The sequence below is a fragment of the Oncorhynchus nerka genome, linkage group LG25 (genome assembly GCF_034236695.1).
Source record: "Oncorhynchus nerka isolate Pitt River linkage group LG25, Oner_Uvic_2.0, whole genome shotgun sequence".
Taxonomy (NCBI): domain Eukaryota; kingdom Metazoa; phylum Chordata; class Actinopteri; order Salmoniformes; family Salmonidae; genus Oncorhynchus; species Oncorhynchus nerka.
Window position 1 is genome coordinate 20,374,742 of NC_088420.1, and position 23,501 is coordinate 20,398,242.

Sequence of the window (23,501 nt, forward strand, 5' to 3'; positions counted from 1 at the left end):
GTCAGTCAATGTATAAGAATGAAAAACTTAAGAAATCGTAGGTACTCACACAGAACTTTAAGGATCACCCACACAGGATTGGTCAGATGTTCACCCAGAACTGGTCAGACGTCCACACAGAACATCAGACCATAAAAAGGTTACCCACACAGAGTCAACCTACCCCGCTCACACAGAACGGTCTGACTACTATTACCTAGTGATCCCATAACAAAATACTCACACAGAGTAGCCCAGGGCATAACTGGCTAGCACATTTAAAATAATTGGAATTCACCACCTCTGAGGGTCACTTAGGCAATCACACAGACGCACAGAATGAGGAGAAGGCAGTTGATGGCCTTGATGTAGGATCTTAATTTGAGAATGAGAATTTTCCTGCGTCACAGGAAATTCAGATTCGTGATTTACATAAATTCACTGAAAAGCTGCACTTACACGGTTATATTAACAGTGTTGCACTTTTCACATAGCCTACTTTTGTCCAGCTAATTTATTTTATTTATGTTTATCTCACCTTTATTTAACCAGGTAGGCCATAGGCTAACCACCGATCAAGCAACATTATGGACTAAACGTTAAATCCTGTTGCTGCAGGATTATTTTGCTACAATAATACTGGTCAAATGAATATCCCATATTGGTACCTATCTCACATCTGATCACATGTTCCATATTTGGATTCTGTGCCCCTCAGACATTGAATTAATTCCAGGGTGGACTGAAGTTGGAAAATAGGCTACCCATTCTGTATTTTCTGCATATTCTGTATTTTATTTATGTATTTTGAATGTAGGGCTTTTGTGTGTGGGGATTTTGTATGCAGGGCTCAATTGGAAAAGAGACCTGGGCCTCAATGTTGATTCCCTGTTAAAATAATGGCTCAATTAAAAAAGTTTAAAAGTAAACCTGAAGATGACAAGCTCTTATAAGAGTATTGTTTATTTGTGTGCTTAGACACTCTAAAGATTACATCATGATTTATTATCAAAAGGTTTCTTTCCAGTCGTTATTAGGTTGTGAACAAACAGAGAAAAACTCACACGGATGATTAGAAAAAGCATATATATTCAACCCACGGGATGCTTCAGCTGCAAACACAACATACAAGTCACTCAAACATGTGTGTATGCATTCTGACTAGGCCGAGTCACCTCCTTGTATGTCTAAAATAAGCAATCTGTCTATGTTGCTAGGCCAGAATTCAGTCTGTTCCTCTTACTGGTATTGTCATGGTCCTGCCAAAGTTCCTTCTCTCTTCAACTGTTAACCGTAACTCGAGTTGAGTTCCACATGCTTCCTGGTACTACTTTTTTGGAAACTGGCCTGCCTTATCAGGAACTGAGACTAAACTGTTGCTCTTTCCGTAGGAACTTAATATTCAGCAATAACATGTTTGCCCATTCTCTCAATCAGTAACTTTCCATGCACAACGTTCCTATTCACCTTTCATTAACTCCTAACATATACAGTTGAAGTCAGAAGTTTACATACACTTAGGTTGGAGTCATTAAAACTCATTTTTCATCCACTCCACACATTTATTGTTAACAAACTGAAGTTTTGGCAAGTCCAGAAAATGATGTCATGGCTGTATAAGCTTCTGACAGGCTAATTGACATCATTTGAGTCAATTGGGGGGTGTCCCTGAAGATGTATTTCAAGGCATACCTTCAAACTCAGTGCCTCTTTACTTGACATCAAAATCAAAAGAAATCAGCAAAGACCTCAGAAAAACATTTGTAGACCTCCACAAGTCTGGTTCATTCTTGGGAGCAATTTCCAAACGCCTGAAGGTACCACGTTCATCTGTATAAACAATAGTAGAAGTATAAAGTATAAACACCATGGGACCATGCAGCCGTCATACCGCTCAGGAAGGAGATGCGTTCGGTCTCCTAGAGATGAACGTAATTTGGTGCGAAAAGTGCAAATCAATCCCAGAACAACAGCAAAGGACCGTGTGAAGATGCTGGAGGCAACAAGTACAAAAGTATCTATATCCACAGTAAAATGAGTCCTATATCGACATAACCTGAAAGGCAGCTCACCAAGGAATAAGCCACTGCTCCAAACCGCCATAAAAAAGCCAGACTACGGTTTGCAACTGCACATAGAGACAAAGATCTGACTTTTTGGAGAAATGTCCTCTGGTCTGATGAAACAAAAATAGAACTGTTTGGTCATAATTGTAAGTCGCACTGGATAAGAGCGTCTGCTAAATGACTTAAATGTAAATGTAAATAATGACCATTGTTATGTTTGGAGGAAAAAGGGGGAGGCTTGCAAGCCGAACAACACAATCCCAACCGTGATGCATGGGGGTGGCAGCATCATGTTGTGGGGGTGCTTTGCTGCAGGAGGGACTGATGCACTTCACAAAGTAGATGGCATCATGAGGAGGGACAATTATGTGGATACATTGAAGCAACATCTCAAGACATCAGTCAGGAAGTTAAAGATTGGTCGCAAATGGGTCTTCCAAATGGACAATGACCCCAAGCATACTTCCAAAGTTGTGGAAAAAATGGCTTAAGGACAACAAAGTCAAGGTATTGGAGTGGCCATCACAAGGCCCTGACCTCAATCCTATAGAAAATTTGTGGACAGAACTGAAGAAGCGTGTGCGAGCAAGGAGGCCTACAAACCTGACTCAGTTACACCAGCTATCTGAAACGTTTGACCCAAGTTAAACAATTTAAAGGCAATGCTACCAAATACTAATTGAGTGAGAAAGTGGTGATCCTAACTGACCTAAGACAGGGAATTTTTATTATTAAATGTCAGGAATTGTGAAAAACTGAGTTTAAATGTATTTGGCTAAGGTGTATGTAAACTTCCGACTTCAACTGTACATTTATTATACATGTAATGTAATCAATAAGTTCTAATATGGTAACAGGAATATGTATATTTCAAGATAGAATGCAACATTCTCTAATAGGGTTGGCTTCAGTTATATTCATCCTTTTGAACCTTCTCTCTCATCTTGGATGCTGGTCTCAATCTGATCTCCAAGGGTGGAGAACGTTGGCCGTTCCTCAGCGCTGTATCCCCAACACGCCGTCATCATACTATAAATCTGTTAAATAAAACAATGGAAGGTTACAAAAACAGGCTAAATAATAACTTTCATACCTGAGACATCCCTATGTCTAGTGTCTATGCCTGTAAAAACTCAGGATAGGACCAGTATTAATTAATTTATCTTAAAGTGTGACTTTGTGCACTCCTCAACACGCATTTAAAATCATTGTGTTGTTGTGAGTATGGACTAGCTAAAGCAGCATTTCCCAAACTTGGTCCTCGGGACCCCAAGGGCTACACATTTTGGTTTTTGGCAAATTAGGGTTAAGTGCCTTGTTCAAGGGTACATTGATGGATTTTTCACCTTGTCGGCGTAGGCATTTGAACCAGTGATCTTTCAGTTACTGGTCCAACAATCTAACCGCTAGGCTACCTGCCACCCTAAGCGTGGCATATGGCTGTGGAAGGTGTCTTACTCTGGGAGGACAGAGTGGTGGAGCAGGCAACCTCCAGTTGTCCTTCAGGATATCAACCAGATGCATTGAAATGGAGAGACCCTGCATGTCATTGCCAATCTCCTGCATATATAGCTTTAAATGTGCAGTGGATGGGAGAGAAAACATGTCAGAATCAAATTAGGCATTTATGGGCAGGTAATGTACAATCATAATAATTTAGTTAAAATCATTGACACAAAAAAATGATTTTTTTTTTATGAGCTTAAAGTAATGTAATGTCAGGGTTGGTAGATTTGAGATAGCTCAAGCTGAAACACAGATATTTAATGAGACCAGTAGAACAAGGTATTAAGGCTTGGTTAAGCCACTTACCCTCTTTGGGTTGCAGTTGTGCTCACAATAGGAGAAGAGCTCATGAAGGACGACTCCAAAACTCCAGACATCTGACTTGTGGGAGAATTTGGACTCTGTGATGGACTCTGGGGCATACCTGGGTATGAACAGAAGCCTTATTAGAAGACAACTTGCCTTAGAGCTAATTTCCATAGAAAATGAAGATGCTCTCAGCAGCACTTCAAGTCTATTGACCTGGATTCATTGGAGAATCAGGTGCGTTAGTGCATGAACAGAAATGTGCACTAAATGTGCACACTATCGCGCTAACCCTAACAGTACTGTAGTACTTTTACGTTGTGCCAACAACATTGATGGATGTTCATCCAGCCTAGCACAGGACAGCTCAGTTTGGATCAGTAATGTGAAAAGGTAACAAGTGTCTCCAGGAAGAACACTGAAGTAGATCATGTCATTTCCACACATGAGTGGAAAGTAAATTCCAAATGCAACGGCAGTTACCAGAAAATGGGGCTTTCACCAGGATGTGTCACACGGTAGTACTCCTTGTCAAAGGGAATGATCTTTGTCAGGCCAAAATCAGCTATTTTGACCAGTGTGTCACTTGCTACCAGAATGTTCCTAGCAGCCAGATCCCGGTGCACGTAGCGCATGCTCTGCAAGTACTCCAATCCCTAAGTGTGCAAAACAACACAATTAAGGTTTTTCCCCTTTACAATGTAGAGATAAACAGTCTTGTATGGAATAGTCAGGACTTCTGCTATTTGAATTGGGCTCATACTTTACAGATTTGAGAGGCAAAAAGCAACATCCTCCTGTTGTTGACGAGCTGCCGGTTCTTCTCCAGGTATCCAATCAGACTGCCATAGGGCAAATATTCCATCACCAAGCTCATGCTGAGTCGACCTACCCAAAATGTGGATAAACATTCAGAGAGTTAACACAAACATTCCTGCCTTGAAACAGCTATTATTTACATGTAGGCTGAAGGTTCTTACTTCTAATACACTACCTAATCTTTTACATGTTTTTTCAAGAATAGGAAGAGAAAGAAGTTCCCTCTGGGGAAAAACAAATATTTATATTTTATTCAGTGTCTTGAGTATAAATAACAAAGAGGGCACATTTAAGAAGCTAATAAAGATATGGAGGTTGACAAAGACAGTTTTGAGATGGTCTAAAGTTATCAAGTAATGGTATTTCTGGCATTTCAGCTATGATTATGAAAATCACAAAGATTTCAGCCCATTTTATGTTCCTTTGACTGTTGCATGGTCTATTGACATTGACGGAAAGGATACCAAAAACCCCAACAAACTTCAAATATGAGTTTGTCTAGCAACACTTCATAGAACAGGTACATTTCCCATGCTATCAACTGTGGTGCAGCTGCAGATAACCTTTATTTCATAGGTGGCATTATAGCCTACAAAAAGTGTTATTGGGGTCTTGGTGTATGAATTTATTTGCATGTTCTTACCCATGCTGTAGCAGACGCCCCTGTATTTGACAATGTAGTCACAATGCAGGGAGCGAATGGTGTTGATTTCCTTTTGAAAGTCTTCTAGGTTTGACTGCTTGTTGGGCTGTAGTTTCTTCACAGCAATCAGTTCGCCCGTGTTGTCCCCCAGAGGATCATATCGGCACAGCTCAACACTCCCAAAGTTCCCCTAAATACAATGACAGAACATTTTATATTAAAACATGTACTGTAATATACAGTACAACAGGTTGGGGGTGTTCGTATTTGAACCTAGTCAATTCTAGTATTGAGTTCTGAATTAGATTAAATTGATGTATTGAAAACGGTCATAATTGAAAGGAATGTTCACCACTCCAATTCCTGAATTAAAGTTACTGTACTGTATGTTGAAATAGATTTGACCCTTGGTACAGGATGCCTAAAATGTTTTGTTCAGAATAGTGTGGATTGCAGAAAGATAGGAGAACAATGTCCTCTTGTGGTACATGATAAAAAGTGAAGTGACCATTTCTAGGGTTTTTTTCTCATTATTTTCTTTTGTTCCCCAAATAACATCTGAAAGCAGAGAGTCAGTCGACTTGCGTTCAGTCATGCATTTTTTTTAGAATCAACATAAAGGCACAATGTGTAATTTCAACTACCTGACCCTGCCACTTTGTTTGGTGAGCCAGGGGATAGGGCTGGGGAAATGCAACTACTCTCAATGTCATAGACGGAGCCACTGTATGGATGCAAGGACTGACAGTAGCCTGTAAGAAATTAATCATAGCTTTTTAAAGCTATACAATGTTTGTTTACAAAGACTCAATTAACAACAAAAGGAGATGAGAGGTGGAAGCACAGCATGTGTGAAAGCAACTCATGCAGGTGACAAGTTACCTTCCCCAGAGGGGAGATATAGCGCAGGTGTCTCTCCTCATACACTGATTGGTCCTGCTGGTGGGAGGGGCCTAATGCTCTGTCCCTGTCAGGGAGAGGCTCCGCAGCATGGAGTATCACGTAATCTATGGCACAGGAAGAAAGGCGCTCAGAGGCTATGTCACTACTGATGCCTTTCATAAATCACATAGGGACAGATTTAAAAGTGTTTGCCTCAGAGCAAAGATTCAAGGAATAAAGGAATAAAAGGTTATCAATAAGTAGAGGTCAGCTTAAGGTAACTGTCCAATGTTTCCAGATTTCTATGAAATATGACCTATAATTACTTACAAATGAGTGAAATAGTTTCCCTTCCAAAAAAATGCTAATTAAGTACATTAAAAGCAGATGTTCTGTGTTGGAATGAGTTCTTCGGGCTATACACATATGATAACACTTTTTGGTTACAGATAGAACCCTTTTGGGTTCTATGTAAAATCCTTTCCACGGAGGGTTCTACATGGAACCCAAAAAGGTTCTACCTGACACCAAAGGGTCCTACCTGGTAAGACTGCCCCCGACAAAAATGTTTTGGGGTCAACCGAGAGTTTTTTAGAATGTGTATTTTTGCATATATAGACACACCCTATATTTGAATAAAATCAACTATATGTAGGCTACTGAGCTTGTCTGATGCTTTAAGCACTGCGATTAAAAATGAAAACACACAAATTACAAAAGAGGGAGCCAGAGATCAATATAGCTTAACCAGAAGAAATAAACCTCTTCCCGACCTTTCTCCCGCTGCTGCTGGCCTTCGCAGATTCTGCCTTTAAGCTCCTGAAGTTGCCGGTAATAGGCTGCACCAGCGATCGGCAACCTTTTCCATTTGGAGTGCCAAGTTATCGTACCATTTCTACTGAGTTGTGTGCCAGTTATGATTTCATATGCACATTTTCGTGGAACAGTTTCAATTAATTTATAATAAAGTCTTTATATCTGAAAATCAATGTTGTGGTTAATCAAAATGTAATCTAAATTAAAATGATACAGATCTAAAATTAACTTCTATTGCCATTGCTACGTTGAGGAACTATTGTTAGTCTCAATGGATGTAAAAACAGACTTCCTTTACTTGCTGTTTGAGTCAAAGAAAAAATTACTTAGAGAAGCACCACAGTGATGGTGAGTTAAGACAATCAGAAAAAGTATCAGATCCCCAAATGGGCCATTTATAGGCCTACATTTGCATGCATGCCAGTTAGCCTAGGCCTACTTCTATGAGTAATCAGATGTGTTTCCTTACTCAAGATTGACAAGAGCACTACAAACAAAAGACAATTAATAAATTGACAACTCGTAAATGGAATGAAATAAACCAAAACTTTGTTCTCAAAAGTATAGCCTAGGGTGTGCGCTCTGCAAACAACTTGTCCACTTCTACAATGACAATGATAAGACTGGAGTAATAATAATATATTAAATGAATTAACAGAAATTACCCTAACCAAACAAACATTGCAGATTTGAAATCTTGGGAATTAACGGTAGGCTAAATGTAGCCTACTACCGGTGATACTGGTGTGCCATCCCCATGGCCTCAGCAATGGATTAGTCCACTTAGACAGGTGTAAATCAGACAGGTGTCTTTCCTACCATTCATTTTTGAAATTTTATATATTGACTAAAAAAATCTTGGTCGACCAACAGCCTATCGACCAAGCAATCAACCAGTCGACTAAATAGGGTCAGCCCTACTACCTGGAACCAAAAAGGGTTCTCTTATGTGAACAGCTGAAGAACCCTTTTGGAACCCTTTTTTCTAAGAGTGTAGAACAAACAGGTCAATAAAAGACAAAGCCCCTAAACTAAAGGACAGTTTGTGTTTAGCTGTGTTTTATGAAACAAATTCCCACCTGAAAATAGCAGGTAGAAACTATAATTATGGACCACACCAGGTGTTTTAAGTAACATGGTTTGGATTCATTAGCGAGAAGTACCTGACGTTATCAGACTGTTCAGTTGGCGAATGATGCTTCGACAGGAGGGCCTGAATGCAGGTTGGTAGTTCATACACTGACTGATAAGATCCGCCAGCTCGGTCCACTCTGAGGAGGGTAACTGCTTGTAGGTCTCGTAAAACTGCAGCTTCTGCTTGAAAGAAGCAGAGGTTAATTCAACATACTGGGTTTCTACAAAAACGCTGTGGTGAATTTGTGTGGAATTTGACCACATATTTTCTGAAAACCGCTTAAAAAGTAATCAACATTGGATTAATGTAAGTATAATACTCAGGATGTAGACAAAGACTAATCCAAGGAGAATTAACAGTTGGTAATTTCATGTGGGTTATACAGAGAAAATATACTGCACCTGATTTTCCTGAAACTATAATTGTAAAGGTTTCATGAATATATAACTTTGGCCCTTATCCGTGGGGTAAGTCAATATCAGATACTGTACATTGTTGTGTTAGTGGTAGTAAAAGGTAGGAGTTTACCCTCTCGAGGTCCAGGCCCTGTAGTGGTGCCTGTCCTCCATTGAATAGCTCCCACAGCGTGGCACCGAAGCTCCACTTATCACACTCCAGCTCTAGCCTCTCTGGAGCCTCCAGCACCTCCGGAGCTACCCATGGAATCCTGTCAAGCATCACTGTACACACACACCCAGACACACACACACACACACACACACACACACACACACACACACACACACACACACACACACACACACACACACACACACACACACACACACACACACACACACACACACACACACACACACACACACACACACACACACACACACACACACACACACACACCCCATACAGTATATACAGAACACAAACAGTTAAAAACATGAGGTTCTTAAATAAAACAACTTTTCGAAGCCATTCCCAGTGTGCATGTATACTCTCTGCATGACATTATGATAACTGTTTACCATCTCTGCCCAACATTGCCAAGTTGATGCCCGGGTCACTCAGCTTAATGAAAGGAGAACTTCCTTGGGATGCGTCCCCCTCTCTGGCCAAGAGCAGATTTTTGGCACAAATATTCCCATGAGTAATGTTTTTCTCTTCCTATTTGATGAAGGAAGAAACAGTATGTAACAGTTTATTTGAATAGTTCTTAACAAAAGTGTATGCTCAAACAATGAGCAAGTAGTAGCAGTTTAACTAGTGTATACACTAGTATTGACAATGAAGGAATGTCTAAGGATAGTTAATCAAACATCTAATGATAATCTATTTGAACAAAAGTGCTTCCACAGAAAACATACAAAATACTTCCGCAGAAGTTATGTATTATCAACTGAAGAGAAAGAGAAATCAGGCCAAAGATCAGGTTCATCTCACCAGGAAATTGAGCGCACTAGCCAGCTGTTTGGCTACGTCAAGTTTCCAGCTGACCGACACTGACCCTTCCCTCTTCAGGAACAGGTCAAGGGCCCCACACTTGATAAACTCCTGCACCATGACGTCTGCAAGGTTAAGAGATGACCAGCGCAGCATGATTAGATGTGTTACAATAGCAGCAGCTCCTTGAGAGAGAGTTGAGTCAGAACTGCTCTAAGCCCCCACAGAAAATGAAGTGGAACTGCGTTAGCAGACTCTGTAGAACTTTAGATTACAGTGCCCTTAATACCGTGTCACTACTCATATAATTACAATGTAACAAGTATTGTAATTACTCATTGTTACAATGAATTTACGGCAGTAACCCTAACTCTAACCGTAGCCTTAACACTGACCTCAGCCCTAACACAATAACCTGTAGTTAATTTAAGTTGTGTCTGGATTTTTAAAATATTTTTTTTAAGGTTTGGTGATTTTGTAGAAATCTGTGAGAAATGGGATGCTAAGTTGAGATGTTGATGCTTACTCACTCTTGGATCTGTGAACACTTATCCCATAGACAAGGAGAAGGTGCTTGTGGGAAATCTGGCTCATCAAGCTGGCAGCTTCAAAGAATGACTAGAAATGACAAGCAAACAAATACTTAGAATGTGTGACCACTGTAGCTACTCTCCTTCTATTTGGACAGGATTTTCTTCAGTAAGGTGTAACAAGGGGTTGATACAGGCGTTGGTATCCTATCTTAGCTACTGTTTCATGTGGCAAAAAGCTACAGCCACCTGCTCTAAAACATCCCGTAGGATTCAAGAGACAATGAAACACATCCGATAATGCGTTTTTAGAATATTCCAAAAAGAGCTGATATAACATGATACAAGTTAACAAAATCCCTCCAAAAAGTTTTCTAAAAGGGTCTATGTCTTTAGATGCTTAGTTTGTTATACCATAGACCACACCTTCCCAAATGGAAAAACCCTCCAACTGAAACTGGCTACTTGATTAATAATAATAATAATAATAAATATATATATATATATTACCTTTCTTTAACTAGGCAAGTCAGTTAAGAACAAATTCTTATTTACAATGACGGCCTACACCAGCCAATCCCGGAGGACGCTGGGCAAATTGTACGCCGCCCTATGGGACTCCCAATTACCGCAGGTTGTGATACAGCCTGGAATCGAACCAGGGTGTCTGTAGTGACACCTCAAGCACTGAGATACAGTGCCATAGACTACTGCACCACTAAATCATTTTTTTCTTTGACGTTGTGATTGTCGTTAAAGAGTAATTATATTGTGCAGAGCGTATTGCTCTTACAGTTGATTGGATCATTTGACTCAATACATGTCAATTAAAGTAAAGTAGGATATTAAAATGGTCCTCTTATTATTGATTAAAACTAAAAGGACTCATAACATTCAGAAAAAAACTCAGCACCTGGGTTTAAACAAGAACACCTTCTGGTAGATATGGACTAATGCCATGAATGGGGAAATTACAATTCTGATGCAGCCACAGTACCACATTCTATTTGACTTCTGAAATGCACATGATCTGTTTTGCGTACCTCCCAGCAGTTTTTGTGGTTTGCATCCAGCTCCTTAAGCAGAACATCTGTCACATGTCTCTCCCCATCACGGATATCTATCTTGCTGCCTTTGAAGATTCGCGTGAAGGATCCCTGTCCCAAGCTTTCAGACTGACAGAAATTATACACACAGTAAAGTGAGTAAACCATTCATTCACTCAAACTGTCATTCATGGCCTTGCCCGTCTTCCCTTATACAGGATTTGTCATAAGACAGAATTCATTTAAACTTGAATGACATTAAACCCACATAACAGAGAACTGATAGGATGTTTGAGTAAAGCTCCAGGCTTCTACTGAACTCACCCATCGCAGATCCTCGTACTTGATCATGTGGAACTGGATGTGACTGGGTTTGGTCCTTTGCAGCATCGGAGACCCCTGTGTCTCTACTGAGCTGCTACCGCGGATGATGACCATGTTTGAGAGTTCTACAGCAAGTAAGGTGTAGTTTTTGTGATGAATGATGTAGCATTATGCAGATGTATCATTGCTAATTGTTATGATTGAGATATGTATAATCAAATAAATATTATGTCTTCTGATTTCAATATGAAATATATTTTAGTCTCATTTGATGGTGAAGTAACCAATGGTCAATGATCAGAATCCTACGATTTAGCTTTAAGTTTGAGCCAAATAAATATTCTGGCTTGTTGTCTGTACCTTTCGGTCGAGGTGGACAACATCTTTCCAGCTTGACAGGAACCTCAGCCAGGAGCAGCTTGCTTTGTTGGAAGAAGTCAGTGAGTTCCCTCAAGCTGAGGAAGGACTTGTGGACCCCCGAAAGACTGAATTGTTCATTCTTCATAATTAGACAGTCTTTGTAATCCAGCCCAAGAGGAGTCTAAGAGAATATTGAAAAGTACACCCCGTAACACATTATTTGGGGCGGCAGGTAGCCTAGTGGTTAGAGCGTTGGACTAGTAACCGAAAGGTTGCAAGATCGAATCCCCGAGCTGATGTTCTGCCCCTGAACAAGGCAGTTAACCCACTGTTCCTAGGCCGTCATTGAAAATAAGAATTTGTTCATAACTGACTTGCTTAGTTAAATAGAGGTAAAATATTCAGAAAATGCTGCTGTTGTCAATCTGCCGCCATAGGCAGCCTCCTAATCCTGCCTAATGAGCCTGCTAGCTAGCTACAAAATAAGCACTATTTTGGATAACAGACAAAGACTAGCTAGCTATATGCCTAAACTACAGAAATCATGATGACGATAACTAGGCCAAATTGTCATACATTCTTCTTCGCTACCACAGATTCTCACAAGGTCAGACTCCAAAATGGGAAAATGCTTACAAGAAAGAAGTCAGAGTCACAGTTGTCGATTTCCATTGCTACTTGTAATGCTAAAAAGGAAAGAAAAAGACAATCCCATTTTTCTAAATTAGATTGCTATCTATCTATGCCTAAACTACAGAAATCATGATGACGATAACTAGGCCAAATTGTCATACATTCTTCTTCGCTACCACAGATTCTCACAAGGTCAGACTCCAAAATGGGAAAATGCTTACAAGAAAGAAGTCAGAGTCACAGTTGTCGATTTCCATTGCTACTTGTAATGCTAAAAAGGAAAGAAAAAGACAATCCCATTTTTCTAAATTAGATTGCTATCTAGGCTACTCACCAGCCTACAGATCTGAATCATCACTAGAATAGTTATTTATATGTTATTGAGTAGGCCTGTATCTTTGTTTAATCTAATTAATCTAATTATTAATCTAACAATACAAATCCTTATTGTTTTGTAAGATATGTAAGGTATTTTATATGTTGCAATAAAGTTGACTAATGTAGTAGCATTTCATTTTTAATAGATTTTCACTTGGTAATGAGTAATAAGTAATTATATAGAAATTGCTTATAGGTAACTATAAAGTTACACTTCACTTTAAATAGCTAAATCCTGTGTAACAACTAGCAAAAACGTTGTACTTATGCAGATATGTACTCTGTATCACTGTGTTTATTTTCTCACTTGGACGGCACTTTCAGAAGCTGATGATTAGATTGTCAGAATGGTTAACGTAATTTGTAGGTACACTTCAAGTAAGTACACGTCAAGATACACATGATTTATATATTTAAAATTAAGTGTAACACCTATTAATTACATTGTACTCATGTAGATATTACACATACTCTGTAATGTACTTGTGGGTTTACCCTCTCATAGCTATACAATTAGGGTCAGGTTGTCAGGATGGCTAACGTACTATATGAGTACACATATATAAGTACACATGGGCTCTCGAGTGGTGCAGTGCAAGAGGCGTCACTACAGTCCCTGGTTTGAATCCAGGCTGTATTTCATCCAGCTGTGATTGGGAGTGTCATAGGGCGGCGCACAATTGTAGTTAAGAATTTGTTCTTATTCAAATAAAAAGCTGGACGTAATGACGTCACAACTTTAAACAAAATACATAGAATGTCGAAATAAAATGAAGTGGTTGAAGTATTTATATTACTCATTTAGTCAAAATAAAATAAAATTGTATTAGTCATGGGGACGACATCATTGATGCACTTATTGATGAAGCCAATGACTGATGTGGTGTACTCCTCAATGCCATCGGAGGAATCCCGGAACATATTCCAGTCTGTGCTAGAAAAACAGTCCTGTAGCTTAGCATCTGCTTCATCTGACCACTTTTTTATTGATCGAGTCACTGGTGCTTCCTGCTTTAATTTGGCTTGTAAGCAGGAATCAGGAGGATAGAATTATTGTCAGATTTGCCAAATGGAGGGTGAGGGAGAGCTTGGTACATGTCTCTGTGTGTGGAGTAAAGGTGGTCCAGAGTTTTTATCCCTCTGGTTGCACATTTAACATTCTGATAGAAATTTGGTAAGACCGATTTAAGTTTCCCTGCATTAAAGTTGCCGGCCACTAGGAGTGCCACCTCTGGGTGGGCGTTTTCCTGTTTGCTTATGGCGGAATACAGCTCATTGATTGCGGTCTGAGTGCCAGCATCAGTTTGTGGTGGTATGTAAAACAGCTGTGAAAAATATAGATGAAAATTCTCTAGGTAGATAGTGTGGTCTACAGCTTATCATGAGATACTCTACCTCAGGCGAGCAAAACCTCAAGACTTCCTTAGATATCGTGCACCAGCTGTTATTGTAAATAACAAAAATACATAGTCAGCAGCCTCTCGTGTTACCAGACACCGCAGATCTATCCTGCCGATACAGCGTATAACCAGCCAACTGTATGTTGATAATGTCGTCGTTCAGCCACAACTCTGTGATGCATAAGATATTACAGTTTTGAATGTCCCTGTCAGGATTTGGCCAGGGTTGTTCCGGTTTTTGGTCACTAGATGCCCCCATTGTGCCTTTTGACCTTTTGTTTTCCCTTGATCCCCATTATTATTTGCACCTGTGCCTCGTTTCCCCTGATTGTATTTAAACCCTTTGTTTTCCTCAGTCCTTTGCTCTGTGTTTGTATGTTAGCACCCAGCCCTAGTATTCTGTTAACTCTTGTTGATCCCGGTGGACGCTCTTGTGGAATTCTGTTTTTTTGTTCTTGTTTATTTATTTTTGAGTATCTTTTGAGTTTTTTTGTGCTATACCTACCACCTTGTGGATTTACCTTTTTTGTCTTGGAGGATTACCTTTGTTCTTGTGGAATTCCTTTTGAGGTTGTGGAGTTACATGTGTTCCTGAAGGACTTCACTTTTTACTACATTAAATACACCGTCTCAAGTACTGCTGTGTCTGCCTCATCTTCTGGGTTCTGCCGACTATTCGTGGCTCAGTTGGTTAAGTGACTGTTTCTCACTCCGGAGACCCGGGTTCGTAACCGGGTCCTGACAGAAACACAGAGCCAAAAATGAACCCAGAGGCAGCCAGTTCCCAGGACCTTGTTGCCATGCTGTCCCACCACCAGGAGACTGTCCAACGCCACGAAGCCGCCCTGGTTCAGCAAGAGGCCTTAATGGCTAGACATTCTCATCTTCTGTCGGAGATGCTGACTTCCATAAAGCAGATATCTGATCGACTTACCTCGGCAACAGTTCCCGTCCCAGTACCTCAGATTCACGTACCCATGGCAGTTAACCCTCTGGCTGAACCTCGTCTTCCACCTCCCCAACGGTTCTCAGGTGATCCAAGTGCTTGTAAAGGGTTTCTCACCCAATGTTCTCTCTCCTTCGAGCTGCAACCCTCGTCGTTCCCCACCGACCGGTCTAAGATCGCATATATCATCATCCTGCTGTCGGAAAAAGCCCTGGCCTGGGCTACTGCTGTGTGGGATGCCCATAGTTCCTGCTGTGCCAGCTACTCTGCCTTTGCTGAGGAATTCAAACGAGTGTTTCAAGGCCCAAGCAGTGGTCCTGACTCAGCCAAACAGCTCCTGACTCTCCACCAAGGTCGGCGCAGCGTGACGGACTATGCCATCCAGTTCCGCACGGTGGCAGCAGCGAGTGGTTGGAACAACGAGGCGCTCACTGTGTGCTTTCTGAAAGGCCTTTCCGACACTATCCAAGATGAACTGGCCACTCGGGAACCACCGGACAATCTCGAGTCCCTGATCAAGTTGGCCTCACGCATTGACCAGCGTCTGAGAGAGAGAACTCAACCGTAGACCTCTAGCCCCTATCAGTCCCAGCTCCGAGTCCCCACCTTTATCCTTGCTGGCTCCACCGGAACCCATGCAGATTGGACGCATCTCCCAGGCTGAGAGAGACCGCCGGATGAGGAGCGACGCTGTCTATATTGCGGCAAACCGGGCCATTTCCGTTCCACGTGTCCCGGGCTCCAGGGAAACGCTCTGTCCCGTACAGACCGGGGGAACTGTAACGGGAAACATAACCTCCTCCCATCCGTCCAACTCCCGTCTGCTCATTCCAGTCACCCTTTCCTGGGACAACCACAAGCTTCACCTTCAAGCCTTGGTAGACTCTGGAGCCGCAGGTAACTTCATGGATGGTGTCTGGGCGAAGGAGAATGGCGTTCCCTTTGAACCTCTAAGTGACCCCATGAGGGTTACTACATTGGATGGAAGCCCTTTGGGATCTGGACTTGTCACTCATGTCACTACCTCCTTGCGACTTTCAGTTTCACAACACAAGGAATTGATGAACTTTCATTTGATCTCCTGTTCCGAGTTCCCTCTCGTCCTTGGATACCCCTGGCTTCACAGCCATAACCCTCACATCGACTGGTCTGTGGGCACTATCAAGCAGTGGGGTCCTACGTGCCAAGCTACATGTATTTTCCCGAATTCCCCGAGTTCTACTCCCGAGTCTTTAGAATCCATTGACCTGACCCGAGTTCTCGAGTGTTACCATGACCTCAAACTGGTATTTAGCAAACAGAGGGCCACCATGCTACCACCCCATAGACCTTATGATTGCCCCATCGAACTGTTTCCGGGCACTTGCCCCCCCAGGGGTCGGATCTTTTCCCTATCTCCACCCGAACAAGCTGCTATGGATACCTACTTCAAGGACGCTCTGGAAGCAGGCCTCATGAGTCCATCCACCTCCCCGGCGGGAGCAGGGTTTTTCTTTGTGGCCAAGAAAGACGGTGGATTACGTCCTTGCATCGACTACCGGGGACTCAATGCCATAACCGTCCGTAACTGTTACCCGCTACCCCTTATGGCCACAGCCTTCGAGCTGCTCCAGGAAGCAGTTGTTTTCACTAAGCTTGACCTGCGGAACGCATACCATCTTGTGCGGATCAGACCTGGTGACGAGTGGAAGACCGCGTTCAACATGCCTACTGGTCACTATGAATACTTGGTGATGCCCTTCGGCCTGACCAACGCCCCAGCGGTGTTCCAAGCGCTCATAAACGATGTGTTTAGGGATATGCTTAACATATTTGTGTTTGTTTACTTGGATGACATCCTCATCTTTTCGAGCTCTCTTCAAGAACACACAAAGCATGTCAGACAAGTACTCAAACGCCTCCTAGACAGCCATCTGTACGTTAAGCCGGAAAAATGTGAATTCCATTCATCCCGAGTACAATTCCTGGGATTTGTAGTGGGACCCGGTCGAGTCCAAATGGACCCCAGGAAGGTAGGGGCGGTAGCGGATTGGCCCACCCCCAAATCCGTTAAGGAAGTTCAGCGTTTCCTGGGCTTCACAAACTTTTACCGCAAGTTCATCAAGAACTTCAGCTTGGTGGCAGCCCCTCTCTCAGCTTTAACCAAGGGTGGCAATGCAAGGTTTTTGTGGGGAAGAGAAGCTGAGACGGCCTTCCAAGGACTCAAGCAGCGCGTCCTCTCTGCTCCCATCCTGATACTACCGACTACGGATGAACCGTTTGTGGTGGAGGTAGACGCCTCAGAGGTTGGTGTTGGAGCTGTCCTGTCTCAGAGGGGTGAAGACAAGAAGCTTCATCCGTGCCCTTTCTTCTCACACCGGCTTACCCCGGCTGAGAGGAACTACGATGTGGGGGATCGTGAACTCCTAGCGGTTAAGATGGCATTGAAGGAATGGAGACACTGGCTCGAGGGGGCTTCTCACCCGTTTCAAGTGCTTACGGACCACAAAAATCTGGAGTATATCCAGCAGGCGAAGCGGTTGAACTCTAGACAAGCTAGATGGTCTCTTTTCTTCAATCGATTCCAGTTTATCCTCACCTATCGGCCCGGGTCGAAGAATCTCAAACCGGATGCCCTGTCCCGAGTCTACGCTCCTGCCATTCGAGATGACACGGACATGCCTGTCCTTCCTGCTGCTAAGATCGTGGCTCCGATTTCGTGGCAAGTTGAGGATACCGTGAGACGAGCTCAAGCTATCGAACCGGACCCGAAAGGGGGTCCTGCCAATCGGTTGTTTGTCCCCAAGGCAGTGAGGACTCAGGTCCTTCTGTGGGGGCACTCCTCTCGCCTCACCTGTCACCCGGGCGTAGGTCGCACCTTGGAGTTCATCCAGCGTAAGTTCTGGTGGCCTACCATAAGAGAAGACGTTGCCTCTTTCGTCAATGCCTGCCCCGTGTGCTGCCAGGGCAAATATTCTCACCTCCGCCCTCAAGGACTCCTTCACCCTTTACCTATTCCCCACAGACCCTGGTCCCATATCTCGTTGGACTTTATTACTGGCCTTCCTCCATCCCATGGCAATACTACTATCCTAGTCATAATCGACAGGTTTTCAAAGGCGGCCAGGTTCGTCCCTCTGACTAAGTTACCTTCTGCCAAGGAGACGGCTGAGTTGGTAATTAATCATGTGTTCCGAGTCTTCGGCATTCCTCAAGATATGGTTTCTGACAGAGGTCCCCAGTTCGCCTCAAGGTTTTGGAAGGCCTTCTGCCAACTCATGGGTGCTTCTGCCAGTCTATCTTCAGGGTACCATCCGGAGTCCAACGGCCAAACAGAGAGGATGAATCAAGAGCTGGAAGCCACCCTCCGATGTATGACTCGTAACAACCCGTCCACATGGTCGTCCTTCATTGTTTGGGCCGAATACGCGCACAACACCTTGCGCTCCTCCTCCACTGGTATGTCCCCGCACGAGTGTCAGTTTGGCTATGCCCCTCCATTGTTCCCGGACCAGGAGGCAGAAGTCAGAGTGCCTTCAGCCTTGAAGTTCGTCAGACGCTGTCGGCTTATGTGGAGGAAGACCCGTCTTAATCTTATGCGTTCCTCACAGAGGTACCAACAACAAGCCAACAGACGTCGCCGTCACGGGCCTACCCTGCGCCCGGCCAGAGAGTCTGGCTCTCCACAAGAGACTTACCACTACGGGTGGAGTCTCGCAAGCTGTCCCAAAATACATCGGTCCCTTTAAGGTTGCCAGGAGAGTTAACCCAGTTTCTTATCGCCTACACTTACCCAGATCCCTTAAGATTAATCCCACATTTCACATTTCCTTATTAAAACCTGTTGTTTTTCTCCCCTTGTCCCGGCAGACAGACCTCCCCCTCCGCCTCGTGTCATTGGAGGCCAGCCGGCTTATACCGTCCATCGGATACTGGATTCCCGCCGGGTGCAGCGGTCCTGGCAGTATCTGGTGGACTGGGAAGGCTACGGTCCCGAGGAGCGCTCCTGGGTTCCTGCCAAAGACATACTGGACCCTGACCTCATTCGTCAGTTCAGGGCTCTCCACCCTGAGAGAGCTGGTAGGAACGTCAGGAGCCGTTCCTAGGGGGGGGATTCTGTCAGGATTTGGCCAGGGTTGTTCCGGTTTTTGGTCACTAGATGCCCCCATTGTGCCTTTTGACCTTTTGTTTTCCCTTGATCCCCATTATTATTTGCACCTGTGCCTCGTTTCCCCTGATTGTATTTAAACCCTTTGTTTTCCTCAGTCCTTTGCTCTGTGTTTGCATGTTAGCACCCAGCCCTAGTATTCTGTTAACTCTTGTTGATCCCGGTGGACGCTCTTGTGGAATTCTGTTTTTTTGTTCTTGTTTATTTATTTTTGAGTATCTTTTGAGTTTTTTTGTGCTATACCTACCACCTTGTGGATTTACCTTTTTTGTCTTGGAGGATTACCTTTGTTCTTGTGGAATTCCTTTTGAGGTTGTGGAGTTACATGTGTTCCTGAAGGACTTCACTTTTTACTACATTAAATACACCGTCTCAAATACTGCTGTGTCTGCCTCATCTTCTGGGTTCTGCCGACTATTCGTGGCTCAGTTGGTTAAGTGACTGTTTCTCACTCCGGAGACCCGGGTTCGTAACCGGGTCCTGACAGTCCCGTTGTGGGTTTAATCTTCCACGTAGGTCACCCATTTTATTTTCCAAAGTTTGCACATTTTCTAGCAGAATGGAAAGCAGTGGGGGTTTATTCGATTGCCTACGAATTCTCAGAAGGCAGCCCGCACTCCAGACCCTTTTTTTCTGCCTTCTCTTCATGCAAATGACAGGGATCTGGGCCTGTTCCCAGGAAAGCAGTATATCATTCACGTCGGGCTCGTTGGACTAGTTAAAGGAAAAAAAGGATTCTGTCAGTTTGTGGTGAGTAATCGCAGTTCTGATGTCCAGAAGTTATTTTTGGTCATAAGAGATGGTCGCAGCTGTCACGACTCCAACCGAAGGACGCTTCCCTTCCCGTTCGGGTGGCGCTCGGCGGTCGTCGTCGGCCTACTAGCTGCCACTGATTATTTCCTCCCCCTCCTTATGTGTTTATTGAGTGCACCTGTTTTGAGTTAGGTAATATAGTAGTGAGGCTTTATTAGTCAGCCGGCCCGCCTGGTTCCTTGTGCGGGATTAATTACTGTGACCGTCTGTTTGGTGTACTTGTGTGCACGTCTATGGGTTTCGTGTTTTCTCATTTTTGAGGTTTTTCCTGGACAGTTTAAGTCCCCCTGTTTGGGGCGTTTGTTTGTTCATTACGCCCTGTGTTTTCGTGGGGTTGGCTTATGTTCGCTGTTTCTTTGTGCATTAAAATAGCACTCCCCTGAACTCTCTGCTTCCTTGCGCCTGACTTCTCACCCACTACACTCAGATCGTTACAGCAGCAACATTATGTACAAAATAAGTTTAAAAATAAGTTACAAACAACGCAAAAAAACACAATTGGATAGGAACACGTAAAACGTCAGCCTTCTTCTCCAGTGTCATCTGTATTCACAAATTGCGCATTAATAAATTGACAACAGCCTGTATGCCATGCCCACCTATCTGTTTCTGTCTCAGGTAGCCCGCAAAAGCCAGTGGATAGAATGCAAGAATTTTAGAATATTTGCCATAATCCTAATTCTCATGTGCCTAGGCCTACTTATCGCCAGAGTCTGTGCCATGGTGAAACTTGAACTCATGTACTAAATCTGAAACAATATGATGGTGACATTTAAAATTGCTGTCATTCTTGAAAGTCAGGATAATCCTTGTTTTTTATAGTTGAATAAATTGATTTTGCAAGCAGTAGCATTTTCGTGATGCCATCACTTGCCCCGCATCTTCTAAATTATACATTTTTTGAAAAACACTGTTTTCATCATCAATTTTCACAATAAAGGAAGTTCGACAAAAGAAAATTCATCCCTGTCGAACGGATAAAATGTTAGTTGATCTTTAGAAAATGTATCTTACATCTGCTGTTTTCATTAAGTCGCAATGATTTTTTTGCCACATTGCTTATTTGTCAATGGAAACCTGCCTACTGTTTTTGCTAGCACTTGCCCCCCAAAAGTGTACCATCTGTGTTAATTTGGTTGAGTTTACAGATATACTGTAGGTCAACCTCACTGACTGGGTAGCTACCAATACTGGTAGTATCCCAGATTATAATTAATGTGTATGGTACCTATTATGACAACTTGAAACTCCTTGCCATCCAAGTGAGAGGATAAATCCACAAGTACACCACAGAGTACATGTAATATCTGCAAAAGTACAATGTAATTACTAGGCGTTACACAGGATTTAGCTAGTTAAAATGAGGTTTATCTTGAGGGACACTTACTTGTAATTTACATTAAAATATTTTAACCTTTAGTTAACTAGGCAAGTCAGTTAAGAACAAATTCTTATTTACAATGACAGCCTCCCGGGGAACAGTGGGTTAACTACCTTGTTCATGAATAGAATGACCGATTTTTACCTTGTATAAATGGGGATTCAATTCAGCCACCTTTCGGTTACTACTCGCCCAAGGCTACCTGCCGCCAGCTGTTTTAATCGGAACAAGATATTTCAATGGAAATGCTCTGTGGCAGGCAATTGTCGCATCTACTTTCTATGCAAACTTTGTAAATGTCACCAAAAAGGTAAGGTAATGGAAACATAGCGACTGAGTGGAGATTTTGAAGAGTGCACATTCACGGGTAGGTAATTAGTGCCTACTGAGCCTCCAACCAGTGTAATCTCGGACAGCCAGAGAATCTGTCCACAAGAGATTACAACCCCGTGACAGTTATTACTGAAACAGATGCAGCTGAGAACAAACTAAACACGAAATGGTGAATTTAGTGGAAACTTTCCCATTTGTAACAAGCATTTGTTGTTACACCTCTGTAATTACAGACTGCAATTACCACCAGTTACATGGTGTTATTATAGTGTAACAGAGTTATTACAATTAACTACAAAACTTGTTACAGTGTAATTATACAATACTAAGGACCCCTTAAAATTAAGTGTTACCACAAAAAGTTTTAAACTCTAACCAGGGTATTTGCAAACAGCACAGGAATGAAATCATCCATATGTATTGATATCATCTTTACTAATGATGCAGAAATCTGCTCTAAAGCAGTATCCACATCCATTGGATGAAGTGATCATAATATAGTAGCCATATCTAGGAAAACCAAAGTTCCAAAGGCTGTGCCTAATATAGTGTATACGAGGTCATAAAATACATTTTGTAGTGATTCCTATATTGAAGAGAATATTTGCTGATCTGTGGTGTGTAATGATGAGCACCCAGACGCTGCACTTGACGCATTTATGTAATGTGTTATTCCAGTTATTAATAAGCATGCACCCAAAATGACTGCAAAAACTGTAAAATCCCCAAAGAATGACAAGGAATTAAAAAATGGTATGGTTGAGAGGGACGAAGCAAAAATAATGTCAAATAAATCTGTCTACACAGCTGGTACTGTAAATTGAGAAATCATGTGACAAAACTAAACAAAAAAGAGGAAGAAACTGTGAAACTATGAAACAAAGATAAATGATACAGAGAATGATAGTAAAAAGCTTTGGAGAACCTTAAAACCCCATAAGGTTGGTGTCCACGCCTCCGAGAAAATCAAATAAGCGTAATAAAGCAATCCCCATCAAAATCCATCAGTTTAAGCTAGAGATGTTTTTAGTTTGCATTGGATGCGTCTCAATCCACCATATCTGCCTATGTCGCACTTCTGAATCTGCGCTGAAAGGTGACAGAGCTGGAGCAGTGTTTGTCAGACCATGAGACATCCCGAAAATCGTTCTTCTCGCAACATTGTCTATTGTGTCCGAACAGGATGGTGTTCTTAATTTTGCTCTATGACCTCCACAGGTGTCAGGAGACTCGTCTGAAGTCGGTACAGACCCGTTGCTATGAGACTCGAAATTGAGCTCAGGTGCATCCTGTTTCCATTGATCATTCTTGAGATGTTTCTACAACTTGGTTGGAGTCCACCTGGGGAAAGTTCAATTGATTGGACATGATTTGGAAAGGCACAGTGCATGTCAGAGCAAAAACCAAGCCATTAGGTCAAAGGAATTGTCCGTAGAGCTTGGAGACAGGATTGTGCCGAGGCACCGATCTGGGGAAGTGTACCAAAAAAAATCTGCAGCATTGAAGGTCCCCAAGAACACAGTGGCCTCTATCATTCTTAAATGGAATAAGTTTGGAACCACCAAGACTCTTCCTAGAGCTGGCCGCCCGGCCAAACCGAGCAACCAGGGGAGAAGGGTCTTGGTCAGACAGATGACCAAGAACATGATGGTCACTCTGACAG

The 23,501-nt window shown here is 42.6% G+C and overlaps 1 protein-coding gene across 2 annotated transcripts in view; it reads right to left on the minus strand.

Moving 5' to 3' along the window:
* Nucleotides 1-924: 924 nt before the first annotated feature.
* The window catches only part of jak3 (Janus kinase 3 (a protein tyrosine kinase, leukocyte)), a 41,508-nt gene continuing 18,931 nt past the window's right edge, over nt 925-23,501 (minus strand). For both annotated transcript variants that reach the window (XM_029633822.2, XM_029633823.2), the window contains exons 10-24: nt 11,808-11,988; nt 11,448-11,572; nt 11,121-11,252; nt 10,078-10,165; nt 9,548-9,672; nt 9,133-9,271; nt 8,681-8,832; nt 8,181-8,331; nt 6,202-6,326; nt 5,320-5,509; nt 4,621-4,745; nt 4,341-4,513; nt 3,858-3,975; nt 3,504-3,617; nt 925-3,082 (exon numbers count right to left, since the gene is read on the minus strand). In XM_029633822.2, the coding sequence (XP_029489682.1) occupies nt 2,963-3,082; nt 3,504-3,617; nt 3,858-3,975; nt 4,341-4,513; nt 4,621-4,745; nt 5,320-5,509; nt 6,202-6,326; nt 8,181-8,331; nt 8,681-8,832; nt 9,133-9,271; nt 9,548-9,672; nt 10,078-10,165; nt 11,121-11,252; nt 11,448-11,572; nt 11,808-11,988 (2,058 nt within the window). In that variant the 3' untranslated portion in view covers nt 925-2,962. The remainder of the gene's footprint in view (nt 3,083-3,503; nt 3,618-3,857; nt 3,976-4,340; nt 4,514-4,620; nt 4,746-5,319; nt 5,510-6,201; nt 6,327-8,180; nt 8,332-8,680; nt 8,833-9,132; nt 9,272-9,547; nt 9,673-10,077; nt 10,166-11,120; nt 11,253-11,447; nt 11,573-11,807; nt 11,989-23,501) is intronic.